Source organism: Epinephelus moara, chromosome 6 (assembly GCF_006386435.1).
Source record: "Epinephelus moara isolate mb chromosome 6, YSFRI_EMoa_1.0, whole genome shotgun sequence".
NCBI classification, from domain to species: Eukaryota; Metazoa; Chordata; class Actinopteri; order Perciformes; family Serranidae; genus Epinephelus; species Epinephelus moara.
Genome location: NC_065511.1, coordinates 41,508,430 through 41,529,288, shown reverse-complemented (window position 1 = coordinate 41,529,288; position 20,859 = coordinate 41,508,430). Strand labels below are relative to the sequence as shown.

Sequence of the window (20,859 nt, the reverse complement as noted above, 5' to 3'; positions counted from 1 at the left end):
AATGTGAGGAGCAGTGCCAGCTCTTATACACCTGTGGACTGGCCAGGTCCACCCAGGTGTGGCAAGCCCCACCTACGACCTGCAAGGAAAGAAGACAACACAAAAGAGGGAACACAAAACACAACAGCAGGCCCTAGAGGCAGGAGGCCGTCACACAGTCAAACAGAGGTTTTGATTTGCCTCTCTAACAATCCTACGAGCAGCTCTCTCAGAAAGTTTTCTTGGTCTGCCATTTCTTACTGACATGACCAACTGAGGAAACAGCTCCCTGAAAACACTTTGCTGTCTTCTTATAGTCTTCATCAGTTATTTTAGTTTTCAGAGTGCTAGGCAGCTGTTTAGAGAAGCCCATGGCTGCTGGTTGTTGGGACAGGAGTCAGAGTATTTATAAAGCTTTGAAATTAGCATCACCTGGCCTTTCCTAACGATGACTGTGAACAAGCCAGAGCTCTAACAAGCTCATTAAGGTCTGAGACCCTGGGAAAAGCTGTCTGAGAGCTCAAATGTCTTGGGGTGCCCAAACTTTTGCATGATGCTCCTTTCCTTTTCTTTTCACTCTAAACTTGTACAAAACAAAAACAATACACTGATCTTGCTTATAATGTTGAAACTCATGTTTCATCTTTAACTTCATACCTTTTGGAGATCAGTTTATCTTCTACTTACTGTTCACAGTAGACAAAAATTTGACCAGAGTTGCCCAAACTTTTGCAGCCACTGTATGTGGTGAAACCAACTTGGGTCATTTTTTCCACAGTATTAAATAACTGAGTCATTGAAACTTCTTTGTCTTTCAAAACAAAAGTAGTTAGAGACCTTGCTCAAATAAAGTTGAATACTTGTGATCCAAATATAGTTTTTATGGCTCGGCACCAGTGATAGCTGTGACTGGAGGCAACATGTTTTTTGGTTGTTCGTCCGTCCAGTCATCCCAGTTTTGTAAACATGATATCCCAAGAATGCCTTGAGGGCATTTCTTCAAATTTGGCACAAACGTCTACTTTGAGTCAAGGGTAAACTTATTACAATTTTGTGGTTTAAAGTGAGTCACTGTGACCTCACAAAACAAATACTTGGCCATAACTCTTTAACACAAATGTTTAAAAGGATAAAATGATGATCTGATGACGTATATATATCTTAAAGGTTAGAGGTCAACTTTAGGGTTACATCATAATATTCTGCAAAAACACTTTACTGGGCATTATTCAACATTACATCTCTGAACAAAAGGACATTTGGTCAGATAATGAACTGTGACACCAATCTTAGGTGTCCACCTGGAAACTGTGCTGATTGTGTAGATCTTTGTGCTGTTGGGGGGAAGATGTATGTGAAGCATCCATGTTTTTGCAGATATGGATGAAAACAGTAACTGCAGCTTGTCTGGTGCATTGAGTCATACAACCTCGAGGCACTAATTCTAGTTTTATTTTGAACATAATGTAAATGAATGGTTTACATAGAACTATAACCATTGCATGCTACAGGCAGTCATAATACATGATTTGGTTCATGCTATGCTCAGGGCATACTGACACGTGATGTCATTTATTCTTCATTCAGACTGTGGCACTGCCATTTGTCAAAGATCAGCTATGTTTCTTTGGCCTCAGCTCTGGAGTCCAACCCCTTCTGTCTGAGAGAGCTGGACCTGAGTGACAACTGGGACAAGGAACAAGGAGTGAAGCTACTCTCTTCTTGTGTGGAGAATCCAGACTGTAGACTGGAGACTCTGAGGTCAGTAAGGGGGCCGGCTTAGTCCATGCGAGCTCAGCACTATTGTAATAAACACAGGGATGTTAATGCGTTACCAGTTCTACCATCTAGGGGTATCCTAGCCCAGCACAACAAATAAGTGGTTTTCTCCTTATCTTTCATCTCATGTTTCTTTTCTTTGTTCCACAAATGATGAAATGCAAGCTGACAATTCAAAGCCAAGAAACATTTTACAGACAGTTGCAACTTTTAACAGAAATGTGGGATTTGACAGTTGAGTAAAAAAGGTTGTTTTTTTTTTTTGTTTTCCTGTGATGCTTTTCGTGTTAAGACCAGTCAGTCAGTGCAGTCAGTTGTAGTTTTTGTGGTGACGATGTGATGTGATGCAAAGCATTAGATCAATTGACTTGTGTCAGGACTCTACAGCTCACAGAACAAACATATATTCTAAATTTAATCTATAACTGTTGGGATTGTGTTTATCCCTACAGGATCAGTGGCAAGGTGTTCAGAGCTAAGAAACACAAAATATGTGAGTACTGAACAATGACCCTGAGTCACCAAGCTATTAAAATCTGATCTTAGAATGAACATGTCCTCTCCATACAGCAAAATATTCCTCTTTTCCATTTTTTGTTAGAGCTTTTGGAAAATATTCAAGAATTTGGGCTGCTAAAGTTTCTCACCCACAGTCAAGTTTGCATTATTGTTCTCTTTCACCTCTTCTCTCCATCAGACGACTCTGATGTCAAACCTGACGTGAAAACAAACCTTGCCGAGGATGACAAAAAGGTTAGAGAGGAGCAGTTGTTCAGTGTGAAGTACATTTATTGAGGTTTCAGCACCAGGTAATACATAACTATTTTGTATACAAGCAAACAGAGGTCCGAGAATTGTGGCTTTTGTTCACTGAACTTGAATTGAACTTTGATTTCCATGATATCTTTGTGCCTTTTTTTTATTTACAGGCTCCATTATCTTTCTCACCCGAACGCACAACTGAATCTACATACAGGTAATCCCTTTAAGCCCTTGTCTATAAGTATACAGATATTTTTAAAAAAATTGATATTTTAAAAACGTTTTTGTTTTCTGTCTTTTGGTGGGTTTGTCAGAGTTGTACCCAATCAGCAGCAACGTGTCTATAAACCAGATTGTGGTAGATCTTTAACTACAGTACATACAATTTTTGTTTTTATTTCACATTTGCTTTGGCCAAGAAAATGTGTTTTCCATGTTAATAACACTTCTTTTAATTGAACTGAACCAATCCCTGCTCTATTGAAAGGCAGCATGCCTGTGTTAATCACACCTTACACTACAATCAGTTGCCCTGCACTGCAGATGAAAACCTGTCAGTGAAAACAGATCATGTGACTAAAGCCCTGTTTCCGTCAAGCAGTTCAGTTCAGTTTGGTACATTTTTTCTGTTTCCACAGTAAAAGTTGTGGATGGTACCAACAGAACCACCCCATACCGTCCCCATGTTTGGTCCCCCCTCTGTTGGGGTACCTAGCACACAGATCTGGTACTAAAAGGTGGAGCTATGAACGCTGCAGTCTGATTGGTCAGTAGAGGACGGTCACTCTGCTCAGGGCTGAGTTGTGTCTGGTTTTGAGGCTCATGTAACCACTGTTCATACTGTGGAGAGTTTTATTAGTAAACTGTAACTATAAAATGAAAGGATGTTTTGCTGCCTCTCACAGCAGCTGGAGTCTGAGAAAAAATAACTTCATTCACTGGGCCGACTGCCGGCAACTTTTAAGGTGGAACGTTAACTTGTAATGTTACTCAATGCATGAGTTGATGACGTGAATCCATCAGCACACCTTAAATTTCAATATGACAACTTTGACCATCACTTTAGTTTTTCTTGTCTCTCTTGGATGACAGACACTTTTAGTAATGAGTGGATCTTCAAGTGTTTAAAAATATATATTAAGTTCTACTGGATTACGTGAACTGCATATATTCTAATTCTAATCTACACTCAGAGACAAAAAAAAAACGTAGTGAGGCGTCGTTCCTGTGGGGTACGGCAACACTAAACCCCTGAGCTTGCCTTCACCTTTCACCTTTGTTCCAAAGGTACCACACCGAAAGTATTTGGTGGAAACGGGACTTAAGTGTGCTGATCTGGCGGGGACTCAGAGCAAGAGAGTAGTCCAGGATCAGAACCCGGCGCTCTGTCTTGCTCTGGTTGAATTTAAGTCGCTACAGGGCACTGCGTAAGGTCTATCTTTACCAGGCTGCTGCTGCAAAATGGAAAAGTGACAACAATCCCGTCCACATTTAAGAGTACCATTTGCGGTGGAAACGCTAAACGGATCTAGGATCTAGGTACCATGTCTGAAAGGTTACTTTTAGTTCCAAAGGTACCATACCAAAAGTGTTTGGTGGAAAAGCGGCGTTATAGGCTAATAAATGCTTGTCATATTTATTCAACTCTTTTGTGTCCCACAGGTTCAGGTGTCCTGGTCCAGGTGTGTTCCAGTGTGATTTGACAGGACTGGTGTTTGTTATGGCTCAGGAGGCGGAGCTGCTGTACAGGACTGTCCAATGGGATGAGAGCCTCCTCCAGCCAGCTGGCAAGACAGCTGCAGGGCCGCTGTTTGAAATCAAGTGTTCTGAGGCTGCTGCCGTCTGTCAGCTCCACCTCCCGCACTGTGAAACAAAGGATGGTAAAGACATGGCTGTATACATAGATAGACAGGTGATAAATAGGATAGAGGTGAACCCGCACATCCTTTGGAGGCTCAAGAGTTAATAACAAAAGATTGATTTCAATGTAGAACTCAAGTGGAAATTAATTAGGTTGGCCTTAACCTGTTCTAGCAGCAATACAAAAAACTTAACAGCTCTTTGCTTTCACAGCGTTGCTCATTGATGGCCTGTTGTCTGTCGTCCACGTCACTGACGATGGAATGAGCATCTTGGAGCCACTGGAGATTACAGACACTCATGTGGTTGTGAAGGTCCCAAACCTCTCTGCCTTCGGCCTGGTCTGGGATTACATCACAAGGTTTCTGAACATCTCACTGCCAATAAATGGTCAAGTTCTGCTGTTCCTCCGACCTCCGTACTTAGGGCATCGAGTACTGGATGTATTTCTGCTGCAGGACAACATCCCTCTACAGGAGGTAAAGCTATTTGTCATATGTGCTCACCATCAGCCCAAACTTGAGTTTTAAACCATAGCTGTTTTCACAAAGTTGGTTCACACTACGCTCTTTTTATTGAACCTTCTTCTGCTGATTTAAAAATCTAAATGAATCCGAACTGTAAATCTTCAGTTTATGCTTTCATTTTTAGTTTTTCTTTTTCTGTATTTCCATCTGCCACTGTCATTCTTGATACTTCTTACTATTTATTCAATGTTTTCTTTTAAATTACCTACAGTATATCTTCGTAATTATGTTTTTGATTGACTGTAATTCTCACCTGTGTAAAGCATTTCAATCAGCATTTGTTATTTTTCCATCCATCCATCCATCCATCCATCCATCCATCCACCCATCCACCCATCCACCCATCCATCCATCCACCCATCCATCATCTTCCACTTATCCGGGGCAGCTCCTCCTGGGGTATTCTTCCCAATCACCCCCCACCTCCAGGTTTATCTAACATTGCCCACGTGAGTACCTCAGTAGAACTATAGAGTCCCAAGATGGTATCTCTCCCAGGACGCCACTCAGAGACTTCAAGATGGCCAGGTACTCTGAACTGCTGTTTGGTGCACCACACAACAGCCAAAATCCCACACAGTGGCACCCAGCCGGGAGCTTTTGAGTTTCCCCACACCTGTCCAGCCCCTCTCCAGGAGTTCAGGTCCAGTACCAGTGCTTTGTGTGAAGCTACAGACCTGTTTCGCTACTCCCTCAACTTTCCAAAATACTCGAAAAACTCTTCAATAATCGTCTGGAAAAATTCATAGACAAGCATAACTTACTCAGTGACAGTCAATATGGATTCAGGGCAAATAGATCTACATCACTAGCATTAACTGATTCAATAGAGGACATCACAAACTCCATAGATAATAAACAGTATGCAGTTGGGTTATTCATAGATTTAAAAAAAAGCATTTGACACCATACACCACGGCATATTAATCAAAAAGTTGGAAAGGTACGGCATCAGGGGGGTTGTGCTAAACTGGCTGAAAAGTTATTTGTCTAGCAGGCAGCAGTTTGTGAAGGTGGGTGATTGTTGCTCCTCATGTTTGGACATTACCTGTGGTGTCCCCCAGGGGTCAGTTTTGGGCCCTAAATTGTTTATTCTATATATTAATGATTTATGCAGTGTGTCTGAAACACTTAAACTTGTTTTATTTGCTGATGACACAAACATTTTTTGTTCCGGAGATGATGTTTGTCAGTTACAAAAACATATTACTTCAGAAATGTGCAAATTAAAAATATGGTTTGATAAAAACAAGCTATCATTAAACTTAACCAAAACAAAATGCATGTTATTTGGGAACTTGGGAAAAGGTACCCAAATAAATATTGTGGTAGATGGGATTAAGATTGAGCAAGTTTCTGTATATAAGTTTCTTGGTGTTACAATAGATGAAAAACTCAGCTGGAAATCACACATCAAACATATCCACTCCAAAATATCAAGAAGCATTGCAGTATTAAACAAAGCAAAACAGGTTTTAGATCACAAATCACTCCACATTCTGTACTGTTCACTGGTTTTACCATATCTAAGTTACTGTGCAGAGGTCTGGGGCAGCACTTACAAAACTACACTACAGCCATTAATCATTCTTCAAAAAAGAGCAATACGCTGCATTCACAAAGCTGGATATCAGGATCATACAAACCCATTATTCTTACAGGCACATATATTAAAACTGGAAGACCTGATCAATTATCAAATAGCACAAATAATGTTTAGGGCAAAAAATCATTTACTAGCAGCAAATATTCAAAACATGTTTACACAAAAAGAGGGAATTTATAATTTAAGAGGGCTATTCAATTTTAAAACCCCAAGTTTTCGTACTACCAGGAAAAGTTTTTGTATTTCTGTTTGGGGAGTAAAGTTATGGAACAGTCTTGATGGGGAGCTCAAGAAATGTCCAAACATGAAGCAATTTAAAAAAAGATATAAAGAAATGATTTTCAAAGGGTACAGTCACGACAATCCTTAGCAGTATATTTGTATATTGTTTGCCTTATTTATTTATGGTGCTAGTTATTTTCCTAGATTACCTCACATTTCTTTTGTAAAATTGTATTTTGGTATATGTTGACTGTGAATTTATGTTTTTGAAATATTTTGTAAAACTTTGTTAATTGAAGGGAAAAGTTTATGTTGTTAATTATTGTAATGGGAAGCTAGTTAATTAACAAAAAATGGATTTATGGATAGGGGGTGGGATTAAATAAGTATGTACTTCCTCCCACTCCTTTTCGGAAATGTAAACCGAATTGCCAAATTGTGTTGAGAATCTTTTGTTTGCTTTTTTTCTTATGACATTTCTGTTTACACGTTCGAAATAAATAAGAAATCAAATCAAATCAAATCAAGGTGAAACTAACTATAACTAGTTGGTATCGCTTCACCTCCCGCACCAGCTCCAGTTCCTTACCTGCCAGAGAGATGAGTTTCATATCTCTAGAGTCAGTCTAGGATGCCAGGGGTCACTACGCCAAGGCTCCTGCCTTTGCCTACCATCCAACCTGCCTATTCTCTCGAGTGGTGGGCCCACAGGCACCAGACACACGCTGGTGAGCTGCTCCCCTTCCAGGTCTGGCTCCAGGAGGGGGCCCCAGTGCAACAACTCCTTTTTTGCTGATTCATATGGGGTCTTTAAATCGCTCTTAGTCTGACACCTCCCATGGGACCACTTTGCTTTGGGAGACCCTACCAGGAGCTTCTGCCCCCAACCTCACAGCTCCCACAGGATCACAGGGACACAAAAACCCCTCCACCATGTTGAGGTGGCATTTCTTGGATAGAGTGTTCTTAAATGCTCTCTATAAAAAGAATTGTCCTGACTATCTGAGCATGAACTAAACTTATAATAATGTCCCTTTACTGAAGGTTACCGTCCAACAAGGAGGTGCTGAGCATATCAAGATCTCCTCCAACTGTCATCTGAGCTTTGGTCAAAGTTACAGTGTCCACTGTGAACCTGAGGGCTTCACAATACAGCCTGAGGTAAGTCAGGTCTCTTGTGCACTCCCAATGCTTTTAAACAGAATGATCATGAATACAATATTTGGGCTGCATTTTAAAAACAGAACGAAAATGACGTGTTGCTTCTGGTTTTCAGCATGAAGCGTTTCAGTCAAGGCATGGACCAAATTTCCATCCAACATTTGAAGTTTTCCTGACGACAAACACAGACAGAGTGACTTTGATGGTGCAGGACCATGAGCGGAAAGAGGTCTGGAGACGTCACGTTTTACTGACAGGTAGACTTCACTGTTCTGCAGCAGCCCTTCAACTGATGTCAGAGGTTACACCCCAGCGATAGACCGGATTAGAAAAGATATGTGTAGCTTTCATGCACATTCAGGGACCTCCATATTTGCTTCATCTCATATTATTCTTTATTTAGCCTATCCCAGCTGACATTGGGCAAGAGGCAGGGTTCACCCTGGACAGGTCACCAGAATATCACAGGGCTGACACATAGAGACAGACAACCATTCACACTCACATTCACACCTACGGACAATTTAGAGTCACCAATTAACCTGCATGTCTTTGGACTGTGGGAGGAAGCTGGAGCACCTGGAAGAAACCCACGCTGACACGGGGAGAACATGCAAACTCTGCACACAGAAGGGCTTGAATGTTGGGGACTACAAATATAAATTTCTCCTTTATTTCTCACAGGATAAAACAAAAAGTGATTTACAGAGCAGATATGTTGCTGAAGGAAACCAAAACATGACATTTAATTTCTGTTCAACTTTACAATTTTGTCATTTTTGAGAGATCTCTGTTTAAAAGTGATTGTTGGTTGATAAAAAAATGATCTGGGTATCTTTCAGCTCCAAGAGGGGAAGTTCCACAGACAGGTGTCCCAGCAGAGGACAGCGTCCCAGCAGAGGACAGTGTCCCAGCTGACGAGAAACTGTTCTCAGTTCGGACGCAGTTTCTGAACAGAGTGTCTGAACCTGTTCTGAACCAGCTTCTGGATAAACTTCTTCAGTACCGCGTGATCAATGATGCTGAAGTTCAGTCTGCCAGAATAAAAACCAGAGCAGACAAAGCACGAGACGTGATCGACACAACGATAAGAAAGGGCACTGAAGCCTGCTCAGTTCTGATCGCTGCTCTCCGTGAGGTGGATCCATGCCTCTCCAGAGTGCTGAACTTCAGCTGAGGCAAAAGGAAGAAACTGTGGAGAGTGATGATGAGGAATCTCTATGTCAGCTGTCTGTTCTACAGTCTGACATGACTTATTGTGATATTTAGAGAGATGACTGGGTGTATGGGTGTTGCCGACGCCAGGTTTGGTGCAACTGATGTCTATTGTGTCTATCTCTGGACCCCTCCCAAATCTGACCACTGATGACATGTTTAGCCGCATGTCATCATTTAATCGCTGGCTGTCNGATTTGTGATATTGGGCTTTATAAATAAAATTGATTGATTGATTGATTGATTGATATTGTGGGGTGCCTCAGGGGTCAGTGCTAGGTCCGATTCTCTTTTCAATTTAAATGCTCCCTCTTGAGCATGTTATACACATACATAATATCAGTTTCCATTTGTATGCAGATGATACTCAGATCTATTTAAGCTGTGATCCAACAAATTACTATCAAAACATGACTAACCTGCTAAATTGCCTTCATGACATTTACAAGTGGTTGTCAACAAAACTCTGTGCAGCTTAGTGCTGACAAGACAGAGATATTGATCACAGGACAAGATAGTGCAAATGTTCAAATATCAGACAGGCTTGGTTCTCTGTCTGACTTAATAACTTCACATTGCAGAAATCTTAGTGTAATTTTTTTTTTTATCAAACCCTCAGTTTAGACAAACACATAAATTCAGTAGTTCAATCCAGCTTCCACCATCTCAGAAATATCTCCGGGATCAGACCATTCCTTTCCAACAAACATCTGGAAACTGTTATTCATGCATTCATAACCAGTCATTTAGATTATTGCAGTTCCTTGCTCTCTGGCATCAGTAAAAAAAAAAAACCCTCTTGGACCTCCAGCTCATCCAAAACTCTGCTGCCAGAATCTTGACTTGGATTAGAAAACATGACCACATCACACTGATCCTGGCTTCCCTACACTGGTTACTGTTGTTTTTAGAATTTATTTTAAGACTTTATTGATTACTTACAAAGTCCTGAGAGATCTTGCTCCAAGTTATATAACAGATCTTTTATTGCCCTATTTTCCCTCTCGCACCCTGAGATCCTCAGATGAATCTTTTCTTCTTGTTCCGAGGTCTAGATTAATTCACAAAGGTGACAGATTCTTTGCAGTCAGAGCTCAACGAAGGACCTGCCTGAGGAGATCAGGGCTGCAAACTCAGTCTCATCTTTAAAATCACTTATGATAACCTACTTGTTTAAAATTGGCTTTTGGTGATTTTAACTGCTTTATTATTGTGTGTGTTTTACTGTGTTACATATATTCTGTTTTTGAAGCATTTATCTTGTTTTATTGCTTTGTCTTTTATTGGGTTTTGTAAAGCACTTTGTAACTGTGTTTTGGTCTGTTGTCTCTTCCTTCTGTTGAAAAGTTACCCCGCTATATTTTTCCATAAGAACAACATCCGAGGCTGTTGGTCCATAAAAGTCATGAGATGCAGCCTTGCTCTGGTCTGAACAGTGTAACACAAACCATTGTTTGCCCACCATGCTTTAGCTTTTTTATTGTTTCTCAGTGGAGAGCGATTTAAAAAATGTTGTAACGGTGAATCTTGTGTCTGTGTCTTTATCATCTCAGGCTTAATATTCTCTGTATGAATACAAATACATTGATAGTGTATTTTTCAAGCCGAATGCGAGCATTTAGAAGCATAAGTATAAAAGGGAAATACTATAAACAATTAAATATAAATATAATAATGATAATGAATAAACATGAGTAATATAAATTCATGTGTGAGCGATAATGTGTACAGTACCCTCCCACCCTCCATCCCCAAAAACAGGGCTCCCCCAAAAGCCAATCATTTTTCGTGAGTGAGACAATTGTTCCAATGCAAAAACTGAAATTAAAAGTGTGGTCAAAGACCCTTTTAAAGCCAATGAAAAGAGAACCGAGCAGGTTACGATCTTAAATGTTCTGATGAAAGGAAAAACCTCAGTTAAGTATTTTCTGATTCTTCCTCGAGGACCACTATGAAAACAGTTACCTTTGTGTTTTCAAGATGGCCGCTACCTTTTTTTTTTAGTTTTGAGGAGACATGTACTTTTGTCTAAATGTAATATAGTATCGGACAAAGTCAGAAAAAGCCAACAGAATCAGAAGATGATGAAGAATTGAAGCCTTTTCGACTTGTGGACATCTTTGTGTTCATCACCCTGAGTGAGTTCATCTCTAAAATTTGCTTTGCATTCTGTCAGAAACAGAAAGTTAAAGTTTACAGTCAGGAGGCTGCATCACACATCAAACAGTCCATCCATGTAGGCTATAAAGAGAACTAAGGTTGTGAACTTGAGTCACTTGACTTGGACTTGAGCCAGACTTCAGTCACAAATTAGATGACTTAAGACTTGACAAAATGAAAAAAGACTTGCAGCTTGACTTCACCAGTGACTCCTGACTTTACTTGGACTTGAGCCTTTTGACTTGATACCTTCACCCAAGTCCAAAGATTAAAAAGTATAACAGTCAGATCACCTTTAAAGCCTAGTTATGAGTTAAATTCAAAAGCTACAGTAATTACTTAATCTTAGTTAGAGGGGCAGGACAAAATAAGAGGTCTGACTCTGTCTCTCTACTGACACCAGCAGGAGATTGTACTAAAGGAAACTTAAATACACTCAAACATGATTTATTTATATATTATTCCCCTCCCCAAATGAAAATACAGGAGAAAAAAAAAATAAAAAAGGTAATCGTAAGAATGTCCTCTTTAATAATTATTTCTTTTGTCCAACTTAATCCCGGTGAGGAAGAATTGTCCAGTGTCCACTATTTAAAATAAAAAAGCAGGTACCAGGAAAAGCAGAATCAAACTCACCAGGGTGGAAACAAAAAAAGGAAGCAATCCGGTCCTACTTGTTAGTTGGCTCAGTTCCTTTCTGGTCCTCCACACACACCTGGTCGAGGATCACCAACAGCAAGAGTCCATTGACATTTATTGTCCTTCCAAGGCAGGCTGTCCGCTCTCCACCACTGTTCTCCTTCCTCTTTGGCCAACAAAATCAAAAAACCCTCCCCAAACATGTCCTGCTTCTTAGTTCTCCAAAGGCGCTGCCCTGTCACCCATGTGCAGCAGCACACCTGAACCCAGTTAACTAGGTGGCAACAAGATAGAGCAGAGGTAAGAGGGAGACACTGCAAGACACATAGGGAGTATTCGAAGGCTACAATTATAGTAAAAAGTTGCATCAGTTATATTAAGGATTAAAACATAAGATCAGAGACAAGGGCAAAATGTTTGGTCTGTCAGAATAAACTTTTTGGTACATCTGAAAGAGGCTAGAGACGGCAGGCTTTATGCAGGAATCCTGAAGTTCAACCTTTTAAAAACTTCTTAAAGAAACCTTTCAGACAACATTTTAAGACCTCATCACCACTTTGAGTTGTAATTGGTTACACCAGTGACACAGTTTACCTTACATTTACTACTGCTTACTTTACATGGACTGTAACATAGCACAGTCTAAACAGTTCCTGATAACTCCTTGGACCACGGTGTCAATGCAACAAAATTCAGTTAGACGGGGTGGGAATAACTGGGATAAGCTGGACATGAAATACACAGTGAGAGATTTAAAATTAGGCCTTTTTTGTGGGTTTGCCAGTATTAGTGATCATGTTATGATTTTGCAGTCTACACCATGTTGTGTAAAATATTACCTGTAGGCACATTCATAAACTTAATAAGGCTGGCCTAATGTGATGATACAGCCACTATAAACAACCACAGTCGCGTGTGATGATGGTTGTTCTGTTGGAGAACCAAGCCAGTGCGAGACAGTCTATAAAACTGAACAACTACTCTGCTGTATTTTTAATTGACAGGTGAAAACATAGTTTAAATAGTCGAGCAGGGTGTGCACAGAATTATGGGACAAATCGTGTCCCGTATTGATTCAGTAAGGGACGGTAGATTTTATCTTTCAAAACGGGACTAACTGCACAAAGAAAATTAAGTCAAGGCTAATAGTAGCACTGTTGTAACTAGCAAGCCAATGCTTAGCTAATGTTAGCTTAACAGCTAAGTAACTTACTGTACATTAAAAAGAATTGATGGTTATTGTAAGTTTAATATAGGATGACTCTGTGGTTAAAATTGCATTACATTTGGCGAAGAGTGCACTATGACTTGTTTTAGCACTCAAAACTTAAAGTTTAGGACTTGGAACTTGACTTGGGACCTGATTGCAAAGACTTGACACTTACTTGTAACTTTTAAAACAATGACTCGGTCCCACCTCTGAAGAGAACTGAATGCAGTGTTCAAGGCAGGGCGCGATCAGTTCAGTTGCTCAGTGATACATCAAGCTAAAATAAGCTCAGTTTCAGCAGTATGAAATTACCTGGATCTTCCACATCGTTGGGTCCACAGAGTAAACACACTAGAAACTTCCACCGACCGAGCAGCTACTTTCGGTTGAGCCCTCCGCTAACTTGAATGGTGATATTAATGATTTAATTTTCGAAATGTCATTGAACCAAATGGATCAAATCCTGATGCTGAAAAAAATAATCTAATGGGCTTTGCGATGCTCAAAAAAATGTATCCATTGATTTACATTAATCTCTCTTACAATATAAATCAATGGGAAAAGGTGTTATTGGGCCCCATGGCATCACGTGACGGACCAGGACGTTGTGATTCCACATTTGGCTTCTATGTCAAAGAAACCACAACCTGAAGGGGACCAGGGTTCAACTGAGAACTGCGACATCTGTAGAAACTCATTGACAAGATTTTACTCTGGATTTACATAAAGACAATGTGGTTAAATCTCAAAAGAAGGAGAAGAGGAGGAGACGAAGAGGGGAGGATGGGACAAAAGGTGTCAAAGTGTAGTTCTTTGTTTTAGCCACTAGATGGCGACACTTCACTGACAGACAAAAAGGATGCAGCTGTGGCAGCTAGAGCTTGAAGAGAAACCGGACCACTGTGGAAATAAATAAGACAAGCAAATCTGCTTACTGCAGCAATCTGCAGGGTTAGAGGAAAGGTCACAGTTGCAGAAGCCAAAAGATGAGGAACAATAGCTGTATAGGCTGACTGAAGGTGATTAGAGGTGGGTTCGGATCCAAGTCGGAACACGTTCTCACCACAAACAAACCGCACTGAGGGGGCGAACAAACTTGAGTTCGATTAAACCGAACCAAACAGGACAGGTGTGAAAACACCCTGGGATTCATCTCAAGACACAGCTTAAATCGAGTGAGTGACTGCTCATGCTGCTGGAGCACCAGTGTGCACTGTCATGTCTTTCTTCAAGAAGTTCCAAAGCTAAAAAGAAAGAAAGCTGACTTTGTAAAACAAGAAAACAATAAACAAAAAAACTTACAAGATGCATCAGAGAGACATGGATCATGGCTTGGGAAGGGAAGGGCGGGGGACCGACAGAGAGTGCTTATGCTTAGGACCTAAAATTTGTTGCTGTGCCCCTGCATGCCTCCTTTGCATTTGTCTCATCAATTTTGGCACTTATTAAAAAGCAGATGTTTAAGAGGGAGGGGTGTAAGGATGTGACTGGGCCAGCCCAGTGTCAATTAAGAAAACAACTATGGGTTGATATACATGTTTTATGAACCAGTCAGACAAAAAAAGAACGGAAAAGAGAGACAGTAGTCCATCCATCCATCCATCCATCCAGGCGTCCCTCTTCCCAGCAAAGCTTTCCAGCTCCTCCTGGAGGACCCCAAGGTGTTTCCAGGCTAGATGAAATATGCAATTACTCAAGCATGTTCAAGGTCTGCCCAAGGGCCTCCTACTACTGGGATGTGCCCAGGGGATCCTAGTGAGATGCCCAAACCACCTCAACTGACCCCTTTTGACACAAAGGAGCAGCAGCTCTACTCCGAGCTCACTCCGGGTGTCCGAGCTCCTCCCACTATCTCGAAAGCTGAGTCCAGACACCTCACGGAGGAACCTCATTTCGACTGCTTGTATCCGCGATCTCATTCTTTCAGTCACTACCCAGAGCTCATGACCATAGGTGAGGGTTGGGACGTAGATGGACTAGTAAACTGAAAGCTTCGCCTTCTGGCTCAGCTCCCTCTTCAACACGACGGTCCGATGCAGCGCCCGCATCACTGCAGATGCTGTGCCAAACCACCGATCTATCTCACTCGTGAACAAGACCCTGAGATACTTGAACTCCCTCCCTTGGGGCAGTAACTCTCTCCCAACCCGGAGAGGGCAATCCATCGGTTTCCGGCAGAGAACCATGGCCTCAGATTTGGAGGTACTGACTCATCCTGACTGCTTCACAGTCGGCTACAAACTGCCCCAGTGCATGCTGGAGGTGGTGATTATAGTTTAACGGTGCACGGCAGCATCAGGGGGAACACCGTGGGAAAAGGACGAAACTTAAGATGGCAAAAGTCAGAATGGGGCAGGCAGGAGCGGATGGTGGATGGGTCCAACAAACATCGACTTTCACCCGAGAGAGCGGTGTTCACATCCTGTAAGATTGTAAAGCCAAAACTTGTTCTTTTTTCTTAAACCCAACCATGTGTGTTTGTTGTTGAAGGAAAAACTTTGCGGTGCTGTACTGACATAGTGCTTTTATTTTGAAAGAGACTGTATGTTAACATTAAATTTTACTGTGCAAACAGAAGTGTATTTTGAAAGAAGACAATGCATGTAACAGGCAGAACTTGAGACAGTGTCCCAGTACGTCAACAACCAGCGCACCCAGGGTACCTTGCATGTCGTATGTGGACGTGGAAAGTCCATGACCAAGCGCGTCAGTATGTGACGAGGTCACAGTGAGAATGTGTTGAATACGTGAGTAAGGTGTTGAATGCAGGACTTTTACTTGTAACAGAGTATTTCTGCACGGTGGTATCACTGCTTTTACTTTAGTAAAATATCTGAGTACTTCTGCCACACTGCATAAAAGTGGGAATAGCCTGCCTCCTCCTCCTCCTCCTGCTGTGTGTCATTAATCACCTCTCATACCTTCCACCGCTCTATTTTAAACCTGCACCGCGAAGCTCAGAGAGCAGCAGAGAGCTGAGGCTCCGGAGCTGCTTCCTTCATCCTGCTGTCTGTCCGTCCTGATCTGATCTGGAGACTTCTTCCTGCACCTGTGTTCTCCGTTGTTGTCATCATGTGATCATTTCTAGAAACATTTAATTTGATCTGGATTTTGACTTTGCACCAGGATTTTTGTGGAGATGTGGAGTCCTCATCAAACAAAGATCCTCAGTTAGACCAGGTAAGATTCACCAGCTGGGTTTTCCTCATCATGACTCTGAGGAAGCTTTAATTTGTAATCTCTCACTTTATGGTACAAACTGTGGTGTCAATGTTGAATGTGCATGGTTGGAAGCTGTAACTCAGTGCAGACAATATGACATCTCTGATCATTAAGCCCAATAATAATCATATTTGTGACATGGTTAGAAATCAGTTACAAGGATTTAACTAATTTTATTGGATGTTAAAAAGTCTCAGCAGCAGGAAACATTAATAAAAACATCCTGCAGAAACTAAACTCATTTAAAGACTAAATAAAACATGACAGAACTTATCATTAGATGTTAACCTAAAAAATTACAGAGGGCAAAAATAATGAAACAATTGCAAAACATCTTTGGATAATAATGGGCACAGGAGTCGTCTTGTCTTTGAGAGACTCTGAATGTAAAAGAGTTTTATTAAATCTTTTCTTTTTTAAAACTGTTTTAGTCATTTAAGTCCAATAAACTTTAAGAGCTTTACACAGAGGCTGTTTAATTATATCGAAGACATGTACATAGATGAATAAATCATGTAGATCCTCGAGCTATGACCTTTAATCAGACCATATACCTTTTTCTTTGTTTTCTTTATTCATCACATGTTAAAATATGCACACGCATGCTGATATTTTAATGAGTAACAGCACAATCTCACAATGAGAGACAGTTAAGTGGTTTCATGCTGAATGTAATCAAATCATCAATCACTCTCAGCAGAAAACTCCAGGGGCCGTATTCACAAAGCGTCCTCGTACAAAGAGTTGCTCCTGCTGATGAGATTCTTAGAAAATACTTAGAATTGTGATGTTTTCTTAGAATTTCCCCTTAAAGTTAAGATTAGCCCCTTGTGAAGATAAAAGTCATCTTAGCCCTTAAAAAAGCTCCTAAGGTGAAAAACTGTCAGGAGCAGGGAGGAGAAAGCTTAAGAGTTTCTTAATCAGAGGAGAAAATGGTGGAAACACGAAGAGGTCGGAGGAAACGCTGGATGACAGTGANACAATCAGCGAATGATGAGGAGGATTAGGAGCCGCAGGAGAAGGCGGCATCTACATCAGATCCAAGTATTGATGCTGATGCCCAACCAACAGGTAAATTAAATTAAATTTTACTCTTGAATTTACCTGTTAATAATGTGTATATTAGCTGTAACGTCTTTTTTTACTGTACCGTTAACGTAGCCTAGATTACCGTCATTCCCATTAAAACATTTTTTTGCTTTGATAAATTGTGGAAAATTGTGATATAAAATAAACTATAAAGACATACGGTAATAAAATAATAAGAATTAAAGACACAATCAAAACTGTAAAGTGATATGGACTGTCATACAAACCTCCAGGCAACTGTAAACTGTATATTATTTCATAATTAACGCCCTGTCATGTATTATTAAGTCCACACAGCGTGTTGTTTGACGTTATGTTCCTCTAACGGTTGTTGTCAGTCGGAGTTAACGACTCGTGGACACGTCAGTTACTGTTTGAAGATGGTGAGTTGTACCGGCCAGCTGTGCAGTGTTCGGGCATCATGACGCTACGGAGGATTCTGGGTAAAATCCTTCAGCGAAGTGAGGTCTGATGCGCACTTTCGGAAGGGGTGCATTAAGGGTGCAGGTTTGCACCCCTTGATAACAACAGAAGACAACTGGGACACCCTACGCACTTGTGCCCCTTAGCGGGAGCGCTCAATTAAGGGGCACAAGAGCGCAAGTGCAGGTATTTGGACAGGGCCCAGGTGTCCTCACCTTACAGGCTCACAGAGGGCGTGTCTGTGACAACCAATCACATCTGTTAAAAGGATGCATCACACCTAGCAACAGAGTCAACCACACCTCCTCACTGAGGTAGAAGTTTCCTTCCCTTCTTTGCTCAGAGTCAGCGTTGCCAGGTGTACGATAATTATCGTATTTGTACGATAATTTGGCCCTCTGTACGATGTACGATCAATAATCCCAAAAAAGGCCAAATGTTTGATAATTTGACCATTTCATGAATGTGTGGTTGTAATCAGTATGCCGGAGTTTTTTGTGGGCCTGAAGGCATCTGTTCCCATGTGACAAGTTTCCAGCCAATCGCACTTTACTTAGCGTGAGATACGGGTGATGTTTGTCTCTGAACAATTTAGCGTGAGATACGGGTGATGTTTGTCTCTGAACAATGAGCACGATTGGTTGAATGGTCAGCTGTACCCGCCCCACGAGGCGCTGGGACCCGTCAGGAAGTCGAGTGAGAATGAGATACAAAACAGGAGAAGAAGAAGAGGAAAAACAGAAGCAAGGAAAATGAAAAAAAAAAGTAAACACTAGAGCCTATAGCGCATTAGTAGGATTGTTATTTTGGTTACGACAGATGTATGATAATTTCCCTCAAAATACGATAATTTTGAGTCTCTGGTACGATAATCCTACATTTCCCATCTGGCAACGCTACTCAGAGTCGCTCTGAGAACTTTCCTGAATCACACCTAAGCTCGGACTCCTTGCTAAAAATGTTTAGGCCAAGTTAGCAGCTCTGCGAGAGGATTCTCAGAAGGTTTGTGAATACGGCCCCTGGCCAAGACAGCAGCACATAAAGAGTTACAGCCATATAACCACACAATAAAATACACAAAGGATACACTAACGTACACTGACAAGAACCAACCGACCCATTCATCCTTGTGCTTATGAGAACTTCAAAATCAGGCCGAGAGATTTGGAGGTTACTCCAGGTGAGAGGAGCAGAGCACAGGAAAGCTGAGAAAAAGATGAGTTTGCCTTTATGAAATGTTTTTTACTGGTGTGTCACATGTGATGAAGGCCATTGAAAGGGTTAGTAAACAATAGAAAGCAGCATGGAGGCCGGTGGAAATGTTACAGTGGTTACTTCTTTTTAATATCTGTAATTTATTCAGTCTCTTTCTCAAACTCTGTGCCAACTACAGTACATTTGCATCGATGTTAGAACACTGCTTGGGTGGAGACAGATGGTATTTTGTGGCGGGCCGTCATCGCATCTTGTTGCTCAAGGTGCTAAAATTAGTGCGTCCACCCCAGAGTTGTATTTCCATCACTGCCAGTCAGAGCCAATCAGAGCTGGAGCCCATAAATTCAGATGACTGGTGATACATTTTCCCAACCAGCCAGCAGGCTCCAACCTGGACCGCTCTGGCTTTGTGTGTGCACCACTATGTAGTGTAACTGAGTTTCCTATTTCTCACCTCAAATGTTTTCAGAAACATGTTTTAGCTTACCATTTAACTGCTGGCCGCCACATTGTTTCTGGTAGATAAGGGGCTCCAAGATGGCACCCATGTAGTCCAATGGAGTTGCTTGCCTGGCACATATGCCAAAAAAAAGTTTTTAGCTTCACGATAACTTCCACAGTATGGGGTCCACTGAATATGCATAGTAGTGTTTCTCACTCCTGCGAGTTCCCGCTCTGCTTATAGACTTTACATCATGATGATGTCAAGAATTTTTAAATCGCTTTTTCTGGGCTTTTTGTTTGTGCCCTTCGTTTACACGCAAACGGAGATTTCTCCTCTGAAAACGAGTCTTTCTAAAGACTCCGGCCAGAGTGGAGATTTTGGAAAACTCCGGTTGCGCGTTTGCATGTAAACTGAGATAAACAGAGATAAACGGAGTTATAGGCAGCTGATGTCACAGTATGCGCCGGAACTTGCGCCTGTGTCAAAAGTGCGACATATGTTGCTATGGTGACAATGGATACATGGAAGGCTTGAGCTTCTCGTTACACTGCCACCTACAGGTTTAGCATGCTCTTGTGTATATATACACGGGTAAGTGTAAACAAAGATCTTTTTGTAAACAGAGACAGTGAAATGTCCGTTTATGAAAATAGCCGGCCACGTGTAAACGGCCTCTGAAGGATCTGGCAGAGACTGGGCTGCAGGCTGGGGTTGAGTAGTGGATGGCTTTCAGGTGAGCAGACAGATTGGCAGCAGGACTGATGAGAGCCACGCCCCGACACACAGACACAGAGAGAGACAAACAAGGAACCACATGAAACAAGGGGGGGGGGGGGCAGCTGACACATGAGGAATGAAGGAAAGGCACAGACAGTCCCCGGCTGGCCTCGCTGACAGTCACATACTCTTTCTCAAGTTGCCCTCAAGATTGAATGAATAAATGAAAAATATAATTTTCACTCATGATTTGATCTGAAGTACGTTGCAGTATTTTCCTCAGTCAGTGTTTGATCTGACTTTTCTCTGATCTTTCATCTGAGGGCATTTTCTCTGCCTCTGCCTGTGAGTATATACACTCACTGGCCACTTTATTAGGTTCAGCTGCTCATTAACACAAATATCTAATCAGCCAATCACGTGGCAGCAGCTCAATGCATTTAGACATGCAGACATGGTGAAGACGAGCTGCTGAAGTTCAAACTGAGCATCAGAATGATGAAGAAAGGTGATTTAAGTGACTTTGAACGTGGCATGGTTGTTGGTGCCAGACGGGCTGATCTGAGTGTTTACTGGGATTTTCAGCACAACCATCTCTAGGGTTTACAGAGGATGGTCCCAAAAAGAG

The 20,859-nt window shown here is 41.5% G+C and overlaps 3 protein-coding genes across 9 annotated transcripts in view; 2 read left to right on the top strand and 1 right to left on the bottom strand.

Moving 5' to 3' along the window:
• LOC126391489 (protein NLRC3-like) overlaps positions 1-9,264 on the top strand; it is a 23,990-nt gene extending 14,726 nt beyond the window's left edge. For 3 of the 7 annotated variants that reach the window (XM_050046315.1, XM_050046314.1, XM_050046313.1), the window contains exons 9-17: positions 1,567-1,740; positions 2,211-2,251; positions 2,456-2,511; positions 2,688-2,734; positions 4,183-4,400; positions 4,594-4,859; positions 7,780-7,896; positions 8,012-8,153; positions 8,739-9,264. In XM_050046315.1, the coding sequence (XP_049902272.1) occupies positions 1,567-1,740; positions 2,211-2,251; positions 2,456-2,511; positions 2,688-2,734; positions 4,183-4,400; positions 4,594-4,859; positions 7,780-7,896; positions 8,012-8,153; positions 8,739-9,073 (1,396 nt within the window). In that variant the 3' untranslated portion in view covers positions 9,074-9,264. Of the gene's footprint in view, positions 1-1,566; positions 1,741-2,210; positions 2,252-2,455; positions 2,568-2,687; positions 2,735-4,182; positions 4,401-4,593; positions 4,860-5,295; positions 7,897-8,011; positions 8,154-8,738 lie in introns of those variants that run through there. The other 4 variants (XR_007570082.1, XM_050046316.1, XR_007570083.1 and 1 more) reach the window with 4 other exon arrangements.
• The window catches only part of LOC126392472 (collagen alpha-6(VI) chain-like), a 310,923-nt gene that overhangs the window by 186,329 nt on the left and 103,735 nt on the right, over positions 1-20,859 (top strand). The window lies entirely within an intron of this gene.
• The window catches only part of nagpa (N-acetylglucosamine-1-phosphodiester alpha-N-acetylglucosaminidase), a 402,702-nt gene continuing 390,014 nt past the window's right edge, over positions 8,172-20,859 (bottom strand). Inside the window, exon 13 of the transcript XR_007570085.1 lies at positions 8,172-8,475. The gene's annotated coding sequence lies outside the window, so the exon portion shown is untranslated. The remainder of the gene's footprint in view (positions 8,476-20,859) is intronic.